A 17,804-nucleotide genomic window follows, 5' to 3' on the forward strand; every position below is an offset into this window, starting at 1 on the left:
AATCTCCCTATGCTTTCCAGAGCTGTGTAGAAACTCATTTCATGGACGCACAAGATTTTGGAGCCCCTCATGTAAGTCTACATTTAAGCTGTGTTAGTTCTCTTGGCATTTCTGCCTCTGCTCTCAGGGTTCAAAGGTGGGATATGGCCTTAACAAGGACCAGGGGGCCCATTACTAGACATCTCACTAATGACTGACACAGCCAGCATGCTAAATTCTCAGCAAGCATTGGTCTAAATTCAGCTTGAAGTAGAAGTAGAGGTCCAGTCCTGAAAGAGTTCAGACTGGCTTCTGCTAGTGACATGGCAGCCCTGCTATTGGAATGAGGCACTGAACCCTGCTGCTTGAATGAGGGACATTTTCTGATGTAATGCCAGTGCTGGTTTCACTCTAATCTGTATTTTCTCTTCTCTCATCCCCTACTCTTTCATTTGGGTAAATCTCTCCCCCACCCAATCTGCTCTGTTTCTTTTTGAGGTATGTCTCATACAAATTGAATGCTACAGATCCATATTGCTAAAATCTCTTCCCCTCTTTTTTTTTTTCTTAATCACTAAATTTGCTGAACAAAATTGGTGTTGCATAATGTGCTCCAAATTTGAGTCCATATTGAACCACCTTGAAATTTAAATTACCATTTTTTTCATTGTTGTACAAATAAAAGGGGAAAAAAAGGCAACTCCAAAAAGAAGTGTAGTTCAAAGTTTCCAGATTCACTGTGAAGTTTCACATTTTTGAGGTGAGAGACTCCTTTAACATCGGATCAGTCATCAAACAGTTTTGCTCTTTTTTTCAGTTTCTCCCTCTGGTGATAATGGATTCTAGTGCGTGTGTTTCAGTGAAACATTTCAAATCGTGCTTGTTTGAAAGCTCTGGAGGTGTTATTAGTGATTAGATGTGTCCATTACTTTGTGATAACCAATTACGCTGAACCTGACAAACTTGAAAAAACCTGCTCTTCACAGAATGCAGTCAGGTTGAGAAAGGTATTGTTGCATCAGTTAACTTTCTCCCTGATGATTAGCTCACTTGGGCTTATTGTTGCTTTCTGTAGAGTACTGTATTCCAAGCTGTCACATCCTCTTTGCAGTCTCTCTTGTAAATGTTACATTTAGGCAAAAGCCAAGATTATTGTGATCAGTTCTAAACCATTTCCATGAATTTGCAAATCTCTGAAAACACAAGGGCCTCTCTATTGTATACTGCAGTTAAAATATTATTACCCAGGATGTGATTTTTTTTTTTTTAATGAGACTATTTAATACTCATAAAAGGGATAATATTGACAGCTCTGGAGACGGTAACTGCATGCATAGGGAATGTAGTATCAGGCTCCTATGGCTTACTTTATGGCTAGGGACAGAAGTTGCATGTAAACTGGTTTAAGTGATCAAAAATTGATTTAAACCTGTAACAGGACAGAAGTTCAGTGCACATAAACTGCTTTAAAAATGGCCAAAACCAGTTAAGATATACCTGGATGGATGTTGTATCAAACTTAACTGATTTAGGTCAAACCAGTTTACAGAATTTCTGTCCCAGATCTACTCCCAATTCAAGTTAACTCACAGTCCCCCAGTATCCCAGGATGCTTTGCAGCCCAGGGCTCTGCTGTCTGCTCCAGCAGAGCAGAGCTAGCTCCACCCCGCTGCTTTCAGAGCTGAGGCTGTAAAGCCTCTGCTCCCTAGCCTGTGCCTGTGAGCCTGACAGGATGTAGGGCAGGGGAACAGACCTCAGGACCCCCTAGCCTGGGTCTGCAGAGTACAATGGGAGGGAAAGCTTATCTCTCCCCCCTCCCCCACAACAGACCCGCAAGCCAGGCTGGGATTGCCTTAGCTCTGCCGTACACCAGCTGTCTGAAGGGCTGGGGGGCAGGGAACATGTTACTTTGAATTACCAATTTATCAAATCAAGAACAAGACCTTTATAAAGGGGGATAAGGCAAAATACCGCGTTTATTGATTACATGAATTAGACATAAAGGTTCGGACACACCACTCATACAGACACACACAAATCATCCTACACATCATTACACTCAGACATACACAAACACAAAACAACCATTCCATTCAGATATTATAGTTACCAGCAGCAGTTGTTCAATAGGAATACTGGGTGCCCGGCCCAGGCCTAATGAGAGAAGATGCAGATAGCAGGCTGGAGCGGGGTGAACAGACGTGTCTGTGCTCTGAAGAAAGCAGCAGTTGAGAGAGACTCACCAAACCTGGTGTATTCCAGAATCCTCTTTTATGGGGATTGGCACCCTTTGTTTTGCACTTTGGGGTTTTTCCATACCCAATTTCTGTTTTTGCAGTTGTTTCTCATCCATCTTCTGCTTATCTCAGCCCAAGGTCAGTTTGGTCATAAAAGTTGGTATCTCAGCCTTGGAGTATCTTTGCTGCCCATCTGGCAGGATGTGTGCATTCCTCCTCCTTGTTATCTCCTGTGTGCCCTAGGCCTCAAAGGGATTCTTCAGCCATCTATTAATCAGTTTACTGCCTGGTAACTTACACATTTGGTGCCTTGTTGCTTACAAACAGTTAAATCTTCTTTTCCTGTCTCTATGCCATTTTCTCACCATTCACCCTTTCACACATACTCATACATAAAGGGCATGCAGAGTTCATTCACATAAGTCAAGCAAAAGAATACAAAATTGAGTTTTCAAGTTATTTACAGGACAAGACTAACATGGTTACAGTTTACTACTATTATACTCTATGTTAACACCAGCTACATTAGTTCAGTTCATGCTACAAACACTACCCCCCAGCCCAGCACCAGTCTCCCCAGCTGGGATCTGAAAGGCACAGGGAGGGGAAGGCCCCTTCCACCAGGCTTTTCAACTTTCCCCCACACATCCTAGAGAGCCAGCTGGGATCCTTTGGCCCTCCCACCCCACTGTTTTCACAGGGCTGAGGCAGTAAAGCCTCTGCTCGCTAGCCTCTGCCTGTCAACCCCACAGGACCATTTTGACTGGGGGGCAGGGAATCCTCTCTCTGCACCAGGGGCAGGGCTTAGGGGACTCTGCCAGGGGTGGGGAACCCTCTCTGAGGCTGCTACCCCAGAAAATGTCCCTGACAGCAGCCCTGAGAGTCAGACATCCCATTTCAGATTTTTCAAGGTGATATTTATATTCTGTCCCTGTTTTTTTCATTGTTTACTGATTCTTCTTCTCTATCCCTGCAATGTTTCCCTCTGCAGCTAGGATTTCTATTACATTGCTGTAGCAGTTCCAAAGGTAGAGAATGACTCCATCTGGGCAGTTTTGCAGACAAGAATGCACTGGGAAATTCATCCCCATGGCATAAATCTCTTCTAAATTCCTTCCTTCTTTCCTGGCAGTGTATAAGCATGCGGCCTTTTCATGCACAAATTGAATCTGCCAATCTGTTGCAGGACATTTTATTGGGGCCTTCCATTTTAAAGCAGAATTTGGTTCTTTCCTAGTTCACTTCTATCCACTTCTGGTAGAAAGCAGGACAGAGTGGCACCTTGGAATACTAACTCATTCAGAAAAGCTTTCATAGGCTACAAGCTTTCATTTGTCTACTTTATTCATTCATAGCATTTGACTCTCTCCATCTCTGTATTTTGTTCTTAACTTTATTAATGAATCCAACTTATCACATAATAAATTTAACATTTAAAGATGCATTCAATTCATTAAAATATATATACAGACATTAAACTTCCATCAATTCTGCGCCTTTACCTTAAGTCAGCATCCACGTTTGTGTTCTTTTCTTTTAAAGTCTCTGATGGTTTCTTTATATTTCAGTCAATGTTAAGCTTTTGTGTTTCTTTATCTGTATATAATTCACTTCCCAACACTTTTTCCTCAGAACTCAACATAGTGAAAATTTCTACACATCTCTGCTCTTAAATTTTAAATTTATTCTTAAATGTAAGCTCATGGAACTTGCATTTTCCTTAATATTCAACACAGTTTCTCAAACTGTCTGGTTTGGAGGCAGGAGAAGATTCTTTTTTATGAAATTTCAAGAATCTCCACCAAATTTCTAAGCAAGCATCTTTTTTCCTTCTCACCTATATAACACTGACATGATAAGATGACTTTTCCATTACTAACATTTCCCAAAACTTTTTAAAATCAGTCACTGGTCACTTCTGTTCCAGTTTTTTGCAGCTGTAATTCTTGCAGCTGCTAGAAGATGGGTGGTCAGTCAATTTACAGAAGTTTAGAGCTGGAAGAGACCTTGTGAGATCGTCAGGTCCAGCCCCTCTGCTCTGAGCAGGAAAGACTGCTGGGGTTAAATAACCCTAGCAAGGTGTGTGTCCAGTTACCTTTTGCAGATCTCCAAGGTAGACTTCCGCTAGGAGTCTATTCCAGAGTCTGGTCACACAAACCATGGAGAAGTTTTTCCTTATATCCATATGATATGATCTATCATATGAAATGTGGGAGGCCTGATCTTTGTTACTTATGTGTTGCAGGAAGGTTCAGTAAAAACAGAAACGGGTTACTGGCATCCTGTTATTCCCCAGGATCATGTTATCTTCTTCCAGAACAGTCTTAATTCTGGGACACATCCACCACATCAAATAGAATCCTCCCAACTGACTGCACTCCCTCCAACATTTGCCTGTTCTTGAACCATAAATATGTTTAATTCTACATAGGATGAGATACCATCAAAATAGGATTTTAAAAACATATTACTGTACAGATGGATGTGGTAGGACCATTGTTCCAGATGGTGTCCCATTCTTCAGCACTAATTTCTGATCCAATATTAACAGTGGAGTTGTGCCCCTTGCTACTGCTGAGTTGGCAGGGGGCATGGTTGGTGGGGCTCCTGGGGGAAGGGCAGCAGGGTGGAGAGCCTGGAGTCCACAGGAGGCAGCCCACATCTGCCCCCACCCCGCGCACAAATCCACAGGGATTCATGCCCCTCATATCCCCCCTGGGGGTGCATGCAGCAGTAGGGAACCACACCCCCCATGCCCTACCCCCTGAACAAGCCACTCATGGCTCTGTCTGACTCCATATCCCAGCCCCATGCACCACCCTGGCTGGGCAGCACCCCCAACCCCTGCCCCACTCCCTCCCTTACCATGGTTAACTTGATCTGCCTCCCACTCCCCCCCCCCATACTCCATTCTCTCCCACAGACTTACCTGCAGGGAGCTGCTCTCCACACTGCCTGGCTGTATTCCCTGCCACGTGCATGAGTGCAGGCATGCACATGGCACTCCCTGTGTCCCTCTCTTGGAACGCTGCCAGCCTGCAAAGGAAAACGCACCATTTTCCGCAGATCTCTGCACAATGCTGCATATCTGAGACAAATGCTGTTCTGGAGTCATGCAGCCCGGGACTGGGACTTGAGATTCCCATTCCAGGACAGTCCCACCCAATTAGGGACAGGTGGTCACCCTATATACAACTCCCTGATCTGGCCTTCACAAATCTAACAAGTCTCACTGCATAGGGGGTAGATCACTTAAAAAACCCCAACCACAATTGACAGATAATAATTATACGCTTATTGCATAAGGATGATCCTGCCATGAGCAGGCGATTGGACTAGATCTGGGGTAGCCAGTCTTCAGCATGTGTGTCAGCAGGTCATCTAGTCTAAGCCCCTACTCGGAGCCAGACAATCCCCAACTAGATCATCCCAGCCAAGGCTTTGTCTACCTGGGACTTAAAAACCTCCAAGGATGGTGATTCTGCAACCTTTCTGGGTAACCTGTTCCAGTGCTTTGCTACCCTCTGCATGAGAGAGTTTTTTCCTACTATCTAACCTAAACTTCCCTTGTTGCAATCTGAGCCCATTGCTCTGTGTTCTGTCATCTGTCACCACTGAGCTTCATCCTCTTTGGAACCACCATTCAGGTAGTTGAAGGCAGCTATTAAATCCCCTCTCAGTCTTTTCTGTTCCAGACTAAATAAGTCCAGCTCCCTCAGCCCCATGTACCCCAGGCATGGGCGACTGGTGCCTCCTGAGTCTGGTGAGGCACCAGCAGGGCACAACCGGGGCAGGGGGTTCCCCCAGTGGCCAGCTGGCAACAGGGGCAGGCGGCAAAAGTACCAGCACTAACGCACACAGCATGGTGGGAGCAGAAGTGCTGGCACTTCCACCGCGGGCACGTCAGCTGCCAACATGCTGCTGGTGGAGCCAATTTCAGGGGAGGCACTAGCACTCTCCATGCCCCCTACCAGCCAGAGTGCTCACTCTCAGGGAGGGGAAGTGCCCCCCCTACGTGTCACCTATGGCTCCAGGTCCTTAACCATTTTGTTGCCCTCTGCTGGACTCTCTCCAGTTTGTTCACATTGTTTCTGTAGTGGGGGCCCCAAAACTTGACACAGTACTCCAGATGTGGCCTCATCAGTGCTGAACAGAGAGGAAGAATTGCTACCTTTGATCTGCTGGCAATGATCCTACCAATGCAGCCCAGTATGCCATTAGGCTTCTTCACAATGAGGACACACTGTTGGCTCATGTTCAGCTTATTGTACCCTGTAACCCCTGGGTCCTTTTCGGCAGAGCTGCTGTTTAGGCAGTTGATCTTCAGCCGGTACCAGTGCGTGGAATTGATCCATCCTAAGAACAAGACTTTGCATTTTTCCTTATTGAACCTCATGAAATATCTTTTGGTCCAGTCCTCTAATTTGTCAAGGTCTCTGAATCCTAGCCCTACCCTCCAGTGTATCTACTATTCCCCTGAGCGTGATGTCATCTGCAAACTTGTTGAGGGTGTATTCCATCCCATCTTCCAGATCGCTGATGAAGATATTGAACAAAACTGGCGCCAGGTCTGACCCCTGGGGCACTCCACTTGATACAGGCTGCCAACTAGACATCAAGTCATTGATTACTACCCTGTGAGCCTAACAATCCAGCCAGTTTTCTATCCACATTACAGTCCATTTATCCAACCCGTACTTCCTTACCTTGCTTGCAAGAATGTTGTGGGAGACCATATCAAAAGCCTTGCTAAAGTCAAAGTATATCATGTCAACTGCTCTCCCCCACACCCATAGAGTCATTCATCTTATTATAGAAGGCAATCAGGTTGGTCAAGCGTGACTTGCCCTTGGTGAATCCATGTCGACTGTTCCTAATAACCTTCTTCTCAGAGTGCTTAGAAATGGATTTCTTGAAGACCAGCTCCATGATCTTTCCAGGGACTGAGATGAGGCTGACATGGTCCACTGAAGAGAAAGAAGTGTTTACTTTTCATTTGTGTGTCAGCAGCAGCACTTCTCCTTTGGTGGGTAATGCAAAATTTGGCTTATGAGTACTCTTTTCCTGAGTTTTGATTCAGTTCTGTAAGCAAAAGAGTGATGTAGGGTATAGCAGTTACAAGGACAGTTGGAGTGTGTGATAGGTACTCACCAGCCTCATTTTCTTTTGACTAGGAAACAAAGCACTTGCAATAAAAGACCTTCATAACACAATCAAGTCATACATATAATAACAACAGTTTAATAGGTTACATGAGAAGCTTGTTTTTTATAAAGTGCAGGATAAGGTTTAATTATTTCATAACCTAGATATAAAGACATTTTAAATCTTTTGAATCTATTTGGCAAGTATTTTTTTTCTGCACTGTATAGTTTTCAGATAAGCCCTGCAACAAGTGACTTGATGACAGAATAAACCAAAAGGCCCTGTTATGGCTCTGGCTGCTATGCATTTCTTCCTGAAAACCCAAGGCTGCAGGTCCCTGCGCACTCCGATTAGATTCTTCCGATACACTAACAAAGGCGGCGCACTGTTGGCTCCTCAGAATTTTTCAGACTACGAATCCATAAAACAACAGTACAAACCAGAGATACCTGAGTATTTCAACTTTGCAAGAGATGTGCTGGACAAATGGACTGCAGTGGAAAAGGTAAACTTTCTTCAACTTCTAACATTAAGATTTTCATGAAAAATATCATTGACAAGTAAATTATCTGACTTTGCGATTACAAATCGACTAGGAATTCCTAAGTTCTACTATTCCCCCCAGCTTGGTGCTATAGCGCTGGCTTTCATGAGTAACCTCACTGACTGCTGCAAGGCTATGGACTATATCCAACAAAAGGCTTAGGCATTGTAGCACTGAATTTGTAGGCATATGGCTGCCCATAATGGAATCCAAAACCCAGTGTTATGCCCACGAGTTCCCAGTTCAATGTATGCACAGAGTAGACACCTCTCAAGGATGATCCAAAAAAGTCCTGCACACTGAGTGTGGAGCTGCCTAGAGATAGCCAATAAAAAGCACTGAAACCTGGGATGTGCCTGGAATCCCACCCTCTCTGGAACTTGAATGTGAGTCAAAACTGTTGGCGGGTGTTGCCATTCTCTCATGATCTAGTACCTGGCATCTCTTGAAGGTAGGTACCTACACATGTTCTTTCAAACAAGTGAGCAGGGCTTATCTGAAGTCAGTGGCAAAACTACAATAGACTCCAATAAGGCCAGAGTTGCCTCAGTGACTCATCAGTTATGAACATTTGTCTTGTTGAGATCTGAGGGGAAGTGATGCATGTCTTAACCTAAGCACTTATAATGTGCCGTGTTGTTCATTAGGAGGGGAAGAGGCCCACAAACCCAGCATTTTGGTGGGTGAATGATAATGGAGATGAGGTGAGGTGGAGCTTTGAGGAGCTGGGAGTCCTCTCCAGGAAAGTGGCTAATGTACTGTCTGAGGTATGTGGCCTACAAAAAGGAGACAGAGTCATTTTAATTCTGCCCCGGATACCAGAATGGTGGCTGGTGAACATGGCTTGTATGAGAACAGGTTAGTAAAAGAACCAAACAAACTAGCATTTATGAATAGAATCAATAATCAGCACTGAGCAAGCTCAAAATTATAAAGGCATTCTCAATCGGAAACATGGCCATTCACAATGACAAATGAGTGCGATATAGCTACATCTGTCTAAGCTGTACTGTTTGGTTTTCAAGCATCCTTTACTTTTGCTATTAACAAAAGCCTTAATACTCTCTCTGTCTATATCACTGCTCTCATTCTCATTGCTCATGATAAACATCAGATGGACTCTTCTGCTTGCTTGCATATATTCAGATGTGCATCTGAGTGTTTATTAATGGGATTTGTTTAAATATTTAAATATTTGTTTAAATATTTGCTGTGTCTAAATATTTAATAAAACCCAAAGTATCTCAGAGCCTCACAAATACTAATAGTTTATCTTCACAATGTCCTTGTGAAGTATTGCATGTCATACTTTACATATGAATAAGTGAAGCATGAAAAGAATAATTATTTCAGTTGGTGCTTGGGAAAATCGGACACTAGGCAACTTGCCTAAATTCACCAAGGAAGTCTACAGTAGAAGTGAGGTTAAATCTAAATCCAGTGAGCCCAGCCAATACTTTTATTGCAAAACCTTCCTTTTTCTCCAGTACAATTAGTCATATAGCTAATTATCTCTGTCTAGAAAGCTGTTTGCATACATATGGTACCCTTATAGAATGAGTCCTTTATCAAGGGTTTGATGTTTTCTATACATTGTTAGCTGGCTTTCCTAGTAAAATGTGTAAGGTGCCATGATGAAAAATGAGAATCAATGAAGATGCATTTTATCTGAAGGAAGCAGATGCAGCTATCACTCTTATCAAATGAATAGATGTTAATCCATGACCCTTAGTATTCAAGTCCAACGCTGTTATAAGTACAGAACATTCTATATGAGTGAAATCTATTATTTATTAGCTTTTCTTAATGGACCTCATAAATGCCCTTGGCTGTGGTCTTAACCACAAATTTATATTGATCTTAAATAATATAATTATGGAAAAGCAATACATTTACAAACCTAGAGCCAAATCCTATTTGCTTACTCCAGCACATAACTGCTGAAGTCAGGAAAGCTACCAATAAGTGTAAGGTGAATACAGTTTGGCTGACAGGTGTGTGCAATGATATTATTAAGGTTTACATCTGGCACCCCCTTTAGGAACTATCCTTATTCCTGGAACATCACAGCTGACAGCAAAAGACCTTCTCCATAGACTACAAATGTCAAAAGCGAAGTGTATTATCACTGATGATGTGTTGGCACCAGCTGTAGATTCCATTGAGTCTGAATGCCAGTTCCTGAAATTCAAGCTACTGGTGGCAGAGGACCACAAGAAAGGATGGTTGAGTTTTAAAGAACTCATCAAGTGAGTAGCTGTTACAGTGAAAGCCTTGCAGTAATATGAGAGGGAAGCATGCTGGCTGGATTGTGAATAGGACCTGGGAAGGTAAAATATGCTGTAACATTTTCATCTTGTTAGGAGCTGGAAAAATGCACACAAAGGGAAAATACCAGCATTCCTGTTAGAGCCATGACTAGTCCAGTGGCTTTGGGTCTTTTCACATTTAGTGAATGTTTGTCTAGCGTGAAGCCACAAAATATATGAGGCAGCTCTTCCCAAATGGTGGCACACCACTACCATCCAGGATGAAAAGGACTAAGTGGAGATGCTGGCAATACAAGTTTCCCTGTGCCACCTTAACATTTGGTATTAAAGCTTTTAACAGCTGCAGGATTGCTGTGTTCAGGTAGCATTGGTGCCACAATCCAAATTCAGACCTTAGTGATAAGGCCACCCATTTCCCTGGCATCACTTTTTTTCTCATGCAGCCCTAGCTCAGTTGTGCTGACTGGCACACTGAGAATGGCTGGCATTATGGAGCTCTCCTCCTGCCCACCCTCTTGCAGGGTCTCCAACAGGGAAGTATTCAGTTCTCTATGCTCCCCATCTCCCCTGGAACTGGCTGGCTGTGAGTTCTTGGTGAAATAATATCACAAGCCTTTTCTAATGCAAAAGGTTAAGATGCAGTTTGAGAAAAAGAGGAGAAAAAAACACGGTTTGAAGGTCGCTTTTTTTTAAATCAGATTTCATGCCATCTGACCTCTCAGGATGTGGTTAAGCTCTGTGCAGTCACCTTGATATACCCTCACAGGATGTCCTTCTCTAAAGAGAAAACACTGTCCCATTAGTTCTGCTTGGTGCATTCTCTCCTAGAACTCCACAGAAGTTATTTTATACAAACACAATCAGGATCTCTGAGTTTATTTTTTGCCTCCTTTTGTCTGTTAAAGATATGCTGGTGCTGACCACAGCTGTGTGAACACAAAACATCAAGATCTAATGTCTGCGTTTTTTACCAGCGGAACAACAGGATCTCCAAAAATGACTGAGCATTCCTACAGCAGTCATGGCATTGGACTCACAGTAACTGGAAGGTATAGTCTGTGACTGCTGTAAATCATGTGTTTTTGCAGAATATTCCAATATCAAAAACTGTCAGTTTCATTAAAGTCATGACAAAACCATTATTCCAAGAGATGAGGAATAATTCCTCTAGTCAGTTATGGTTATATTGGATCAGAACAGTCATGTGAAGTTCCTTTTCATATGATAAAGAAAATCCCCCACAAATCTTTTTCCTTGTATTGTTAGGTACTGGCTGGATCTGACCTCTTCTGATATACTATGGAATACGTCAGACACAGGTTGGGCAAAGTCAGCCTGGAGCAGCGTGCTAGCACCATGGATTCAAGGGGCATGTGTCTTTGTACATCACATGCCACGATTTGATGCAAGAACTGTCCTGGATGTAAGTGACAAGAAACAATGGAATTGTTTAACAGCAGGCTTTTCCTTCCATGTTGCTTTTGCCTAAGTTCCCACTTCCTCACTGTTGTGTGATGGGCTGCATGCTGCAAGTCTGCAGCCCTTTACCAAAAGATAATCAACCAACCAGCTCTCAGTAGTGAGTTGTAGCAGTGGTGTAGGACACACATTGAGTGCCTGGGATAGCAGGGGGACACCATTTTGCTGATACAACTCGTATTGTCGTTCCCCTCCCCCTTGCCTGAATACACAGTTGGGTGCAGTAATGCACTGCCCAATTCCTCAGACAGGCAGAGGCGGAGGCAGTGCAGAGCTACCCCTGCTGCTGCAAAGACTTCTAGCGTGGGGAAACAGGGAGGAAGGGTGGTACACTGGCACCCCTCATAGGTGGTGCCTGGGCCCCATCCTAGTTAATGCTATTGAGTAGTTGATACAAGCTTGGTTCAACAAAGCATTTAAGCAGATGCTTAACTTTTTCTACCTGCTTATATCACCTTTAGACTAAGGGGAGGGAAGTATGGGACTAAGTACTTTGCTGAATAAAAGTCATGCTGTGTGACCCTGCAAGAATTACTGGCTGTAAAAGTGAAACATGCCAATATCTGCAGGAATGGTTTGTAAAAATACAGAGATGTTGTTATTAAAGTGAGAGCAGTAGTAGGTAAATGAGAATTTTGTAAAGCACATTGATTTGGGGCACAGTGAAGAAGCTGACATAAGTCTGACTTTTCAATGTTATATTTTTTAATATCAACACAAGTTATACCCTATCCCATGAGTACCATTTTGGATACTGTGAAAGATATCCAAGCATCACTGTTTGGGGTTTTTTGGTGGGGAGTAGTGGGGAGGCATTGCTCTGGCCCCTTCATAGAGACTTTATAATTATGCTGATAACGTAGCATCCCTAGAAAGGCACATTCCTTTGTTACTTTGCCTGGAAAACACTAAAAAATGACAGATATTTGAGGTGTATTTCACAGTCAATTAAACCTTTAAACCGGTGGTTCTCAACCTTTTTCGAGTCGGGGCCTCCCTCCACAGCTCTTGAATTTGGCAGAACCCTCTGTTAAGAACCACTGTTGTAGTGCCTCAGTTTACTTCAGTGATTTTTCATTTGGGGTATGGCTTGCTGCCCTTGCAGGTAGAGTATTTTTCGCGTTTTTGATTTACTCTTTTCTTGTTTTGAGTGGCTCTGCCCCACGTGCCTCATGCATACTCAGATTGGGAATGGCTGCAGCTCCTGCCTGCATCAGGATTCTCTAAGAAAGCAGGCCAGCATCTTCCCCTTCCCTCCACCCGTCCCATGCTGCAGCCCTTCCTGGCTAGGAGTGGGCAGAACAGTGCTATCTAGTGATGGAGGCAACCTGGATATAGATGCCTCTGCGACCAGAGCCATTGCCTTGTGGAATTGCCCCATGCACCTCTGTTTCCAGGTGTGTGTGGGAATGGACTGGGAAAGGCTGTGGAAGGAGCAGGTGCTCTTGCCTACATTAGGGTTACTAGATGCACCCAATAGAGGTAGAAGCGCCCTCTTCTTCCGTGGCTGTTTCCCAATGTGGCTTCTAAGTGCCTCGTGGAAACCAAGGTGCACAGGGAAGTTTCACCTGCCTGCAGCACTATAGCAATGGCATCTAACTCCAGGGTGCCATAGCACCTTCACAGCCAAGTGAAATGTTCATGCATGCCTTGGTTTCCCAGAGGCACATCAGTGCTGAACTGTGAAGCAGCTTCTGCAGGACAGGGTGCTCTTGCCTGCATAAGGATACATCGCAACAACCCAACAGGTTCTCATGGCACCCTGGACTGCTGCAGCACCCCAGTTGAGAAACACTGCTTTAAACATACAAACCAGCAGCTCTATGGCTGCCGTTATTTTGTAATCAAGTACTAAGAGCTGTCATTGTAAGAAATGCTGTAAAGTAGGATACAAAATGTTTTGTGATGAAAAGCCCTGAAATGTCAGGCTAATTGTAAACTGATTGACAAGCTGTTTTACAGAAAAAGCTATCTTAAAATGATAAAAGTGCTTGAGATTTTGAAGGCAGATGTGTTTTCACAATTCTTTACTATTCTTATCAAGTGTTTCATAGATTGGTTACAAATAGTACACTGTAAACATAAGCTTTCTGATTTAAATGATGAAGGAAACCATGGTAACTTCTGCTTGCAACACTTAGCTTTCATTTTAAATCCTCTAGAGTCTGTCCAGATATCCCATAACAACTGTCTGTTCTGCTCCAACTGCTTATCGAATGCTTGTGCAGCATGACCTGACCAGGTAAAGCATAGTCAAAGTATATTACAGTAGATCAATATATTTGATCAAAATAGTGGGCAAAATTTTGCAGTTTTTACAGCAACACAAACCTGTAGTACCTTCAAGGTGAGCGCAAAATTTGGCCATGCATTTTTCCATGTCATGAATCTTACCTTTCAAAATACAGCAAAGCCTTTTATCCAAAATATATGATACAGGGATAATGCAACTTACGTATGTTTAGTAACTTGAGGTAAAAAAAAATGTTTGAAAAGAAGTCCAGAATTTTGAACCATATTATTGGAAAAAAAAAAAGACTATTATCCAATCCTAAGCTTTCTTTTCTAGCCCTAGTTTATAAGAACACTGCTTCAAGAAGAAAAATAACTTTTTCTTATTAGCTTGTACTCCTTGAATATCCTAAACTATAGGAATATGCCTGCATCCGGTAGGTTTAACTGAAACATTTGGAGGTTGGAGGTATTAACTCAATGCCACTATGACACAATCTTTTGTTAATATCATTAAGACCAAATGCCAAGATTCTTCCTTTATTTTTTTACTCCATTTCCAATTTTATGCTAAGATTATGGTAAGAGATTAAACGCTGAGTTTCGGTTTTCACAATATGCTAAATTCCGTTTTACACCATATAGTTAAAATGGAATGAAGGGGACTCAGTTAAGAGTTTTATTTCTATTTTTAGTAGAAAAGACAAACAGTGAAGAAATACAATAACAAAAAAGACATAGGAAGTAGTAGATCTACCTTCTGTCACTCTTTCTAGTAGTACAACAAGAAACCATTCAATGCTAGTCTGCAGGTGTGGGGACTGCTCATACGGAGTCATTTGCAGAACAGGCGCCATACAATTAATTTTTAAAAGGAGCAAAAAAAGTAGCCTATTTCGCAATTAACCTGTGGAGCTCATTGCCACAAGGGAACGTGGAAGTCAAAAGGGTAGCAGCATTCGGACAAGGTTTTACATTTTTATAGGCATAAGAATGTCCAGTTTTTTCAGTAGTAAGGATAAAAAATACGACAATAACGAACCCTTGTACTTCAAGAATAAACCAACCTACTGACACAGCAAACATGATCTAACCCTTTCTTCTACCCAGTTCCTTCATGGGAATCAGCTCCTATTGACACACTGACACTAAAAGAAGAGATACAGAATCAGCCTTTTGAATTAATTTCCCTTGTGTGGCAAATTATTCTATTTGCCTGACTGACTTTTATTTCTCTTTCACACAAAGCTGCAAATTCAAGAGTCTGCAACACTGTGTGAGTGCAGGGGAACCAATCAACCCTGAAGTGATGGGAAAATGGAAAACACAAACCGGGCTGGATATCTATGAAGGCTATGGACAGACAGAAACGGTATATCCAAGTGCTTTAGAGATGCTCCAGCAAATTCCATTCATCCTGCCAAGAAAAATCTTATTTAAAACTACAATAAATGGTCTGGCCATCTTTCAGGGGAAGAAATCAATAGTAACAATAAATGATGTTGAAAATAATCTAGGTTTAATAAGTTATCCAGAATTTTAAAGCCTGGATTCAAAGTCCGCTGAAGATAACGAAAGGAGTCAGGCCCTGTATTGGCTCCATTGCACTTTGGATCGGAACCTAATACTGCAAAACCACATTCCTGTTCATTACATGCCAAATTTTGCTTTCAGATTCACATTTACAGCTGGTCCTAATTTCCTTCAGCACTGTACATGTAATGCCAAGAGCAGAACTTGGATTTTAGAAGTTTTATCAGTTGTTGCATGATTATAGTTTTAATGATTGCTTCTCACAGAGCTGCTATACAGTGGGTGCGTCTACAAGAAACATTTACTGCAGAGTAAACTATTTAGCTCCACATTAAATATTTCACATCCACATGTGCAGCCCTATTAGTCCACAGAAAACTAATCAACTCTGCAGCAGGGTAGTACTTGTAAAAACAAGTACTATCCTGCTGTGGAGTTTTTTTATTCCATAGCACTGCATGTGTAGACACTGACGTGGCTGGCTGGGGCATGAGAGTGCTTCAAGTGTGGAGACTGCCTGCCAGCTAGCCCCACAGTGGAAGCACCCTTGTGCCCCAACCAGTCCCTCCGCAGCATGTCGAGCTGGGTAAGAACAGCCTTGGGCTGGCACACTGACCCCCTGGACCCTGCCAGCTTGGGCTGCTCTGATCCAGCTCAGCATATTGCAGTCGTGGGTGCACATGTAAAGGTGGAGCCTGGAAGCAATAAACTCCATTGTGATAAACTCTGGTGTCCAGTATAACTTTATTTGTGATTATTAATTTAGTAACTTGAAGGTAAATCAAAAGTCTGAATCCACACACTACGTAGTTTAATTTTCAAAACCTTTTGATACAGGTGCTGGTTTGTGGAACTTTCAAGGGAATGCAAATTAAACCCGGTTCTATGGGAAAGCCATCTCCAGACTACGATGTCCAGGTATTTTACCACTGTAAGCCTTAGGGAATTTTTTCTTAAAGTAAGAAGGCTCTGATTTCTTTGCAGGAAAGCACAAGTAAGCCCTGGGAAAAGAGAGAGAGGACTTATTTTTCCTGCTGAATCATTTTCAATTTAGGTATCCAGAAAGGCAGATTTCTCTTTTGTATTATCCAGCTTTCTGCCCATGGGTGGGGTAAGCAGGTTGTTTCTACACTTCATTTCAAATAGATTTCCTACAAAATGTTATGCTTTGGATATTTGAAAATCTGTCCCAGAAGGAAGGATGACTTGACAGAGATTGAGAAACTCAAGAAAAATGCACGTGATTATGCATGGTATTGAATGCATGGCTCAAATGACTGCACTACAGTATTTCATCATTCTTTTTTGAGACTGTGTAAGACATGAACAGCCATCTACTAACTTTGACTGGACTTCATTTTTTATTGCTGAAAATTAAAATTGCTTAGTTAGGGGGTATTAGAAAGGAATGGTCTTTGATGATTAAACCAGAATCACTGGGTTATATTCCAGCATTGAATCACTATGACAGTGGGCAAGTCTTTTATGTACCTTTCTCTATATAATTCTGTTTTCCCAACAGATCACTTGCTATATCTTTTCTTCCTCGCTTGGACGTGCTAGGCTTAACGTCTGCAAAATGTTTTGGACTCCTCAACTATAAGCATGATTCAAAGTATAATGGATTAGCATACTAATATGATAAAAGTCATGGTCTGTCTGTCTGTAACGCTTTATTTGCACTCTCATTGGCTGTCTCGACAGCCAATCAGAGTGCTTCAGGAGGGTTCAGACTGCAGGTGGCAGGGGCACCACAGCGGACCGCCACCATGACAGCAGGTACAGGGGGCCAAGGCCAGTGCAGCTCCCCTGCTCCGTGGGGGAGCCGTAGGCAGTGATGGCAGCACAAGGGAGATGGGGAACAGTGTTGGACCCGTGGCAGGAACATGAGGGAGGGGAGGAATGGGCCCGGGCTGGGCACTGGCCCACCGTAGCATGGAGGAAGAACAGGCCCTGGTGCCATGACGGCAGGGACAGTGCATCTGGCCTCGAGGGCACCCCCACCCTGCTCTCAGGAGGTGGTGGTGATGGAGCGGACAGAGTGGGGGATGAGGCCAGAAGTGCTGGCCTCACCCCCTGCTCCCTGGATGCAGCTGCAGCACGGGATGCTGGGTGGCAGTGCTCCACGCCGCCGCGCCCCCCTCCCCGCCCCATCATTCATGGGGAGAGGGCAGATGGACAGAGGCTGGGCGGCTGGGGAGGAAACATGCCTGGCCCCAAAACGGGTGGGGGGGGGGGCTGCACTGGGCCCAGCCCTGCAACAGCAGTTGGGGGGGAGGCACCGGGCCTGGCCCTGCCCTGCCCCACTTCACCCCACCCCACCCCAAAACAGCAGCGTGAAATGGCCGGCCCCACAACAGCAGTAATGGGGGGGGGGGCATGCCA

At 43.5% G+C, this 17,804-nt stretch overlaps 1 protein-coding gene across 2 annotated transcripts; it reads left to right on the forward strand.

The window, feature by feature from the left end:
- Positions 1-6: 6 nt before the first annotated feature.
- On the forward strand, positions 7-17,785 carry LOC132247418 (acyl-coenzyme A synthetase ACSM3, mitochondrial-like). 2 transcript variants are annotated; one of them, XM_059720201.1, is made up of 10 exons: positions 7-71; positions 797-986; positions 7,589-7,866; positions 8,553-8,763; positions 9,947-10,154; positions 11,081-11,224; positions 11,442-11,598; positions 13,817-13,896; positions 15,135-15,258; positions 16,257-17,785. In XM_059720201.1, the coding sequence occupies exons 3-10, from the start codon at positions 7,648-7,650 to the stop codon at positions 16,359-16,361; spliced, it is 1,248 nt and encodes a 415-aa protein (XP_059576184.1). In that variant the 5' UTR covers positions 7-71; positions 797-986; positions 7,589-7,647; the 3' UTR covers positions 16,362-17,785. The 2 variants fall into 2 exon arrangements, with proteins under 2 accessions (XP_059576184.1, XP_059576185.1); XM_059720202.1 differs by lacking the exon at positions 797-986.
- Positions 17,786-17,804: the final 19 nt, after the last annotated feature.

The sequence above is a fragment of the Alligator mississippiensis genome, unplaced genomic scaffold (assembly GCF_030867095.1).
Source record: "Alligator mississippiensis isolate rAllMis1 unplaced genomic scaffold, rAllMis1 scaffold_177, whole genome shotgun sequence".
NCBI lineage: Eukaryota > Metazoa > Chordata > Crocodylia > Alligatoridae > Alligator > Alligator mississippiensis.

Coding starts and splice junctions, on each gene's coding strand:
- LOC132247418 (XM_059720201.1), top strand. CDS start 7,648: ATGGCTCTGGCTGCTATGCATTTCTTCCTGAAAACCCAAGGCTGCAGG. Junction 7,867..8,552: donor AATGGACTGCAGTGGAAAAG/GTAAACTTTCTT, acceptor GTTGTTCATTAG/GAGGGGAAGAGGCCCACAAA. Junction 15,259..16,256: donor GCTATGGACAGACAGAAACG/GTATATCCAAGT, acceptor CTTTTGATACAG/GTGCTGGTTTGTGGAACTTT.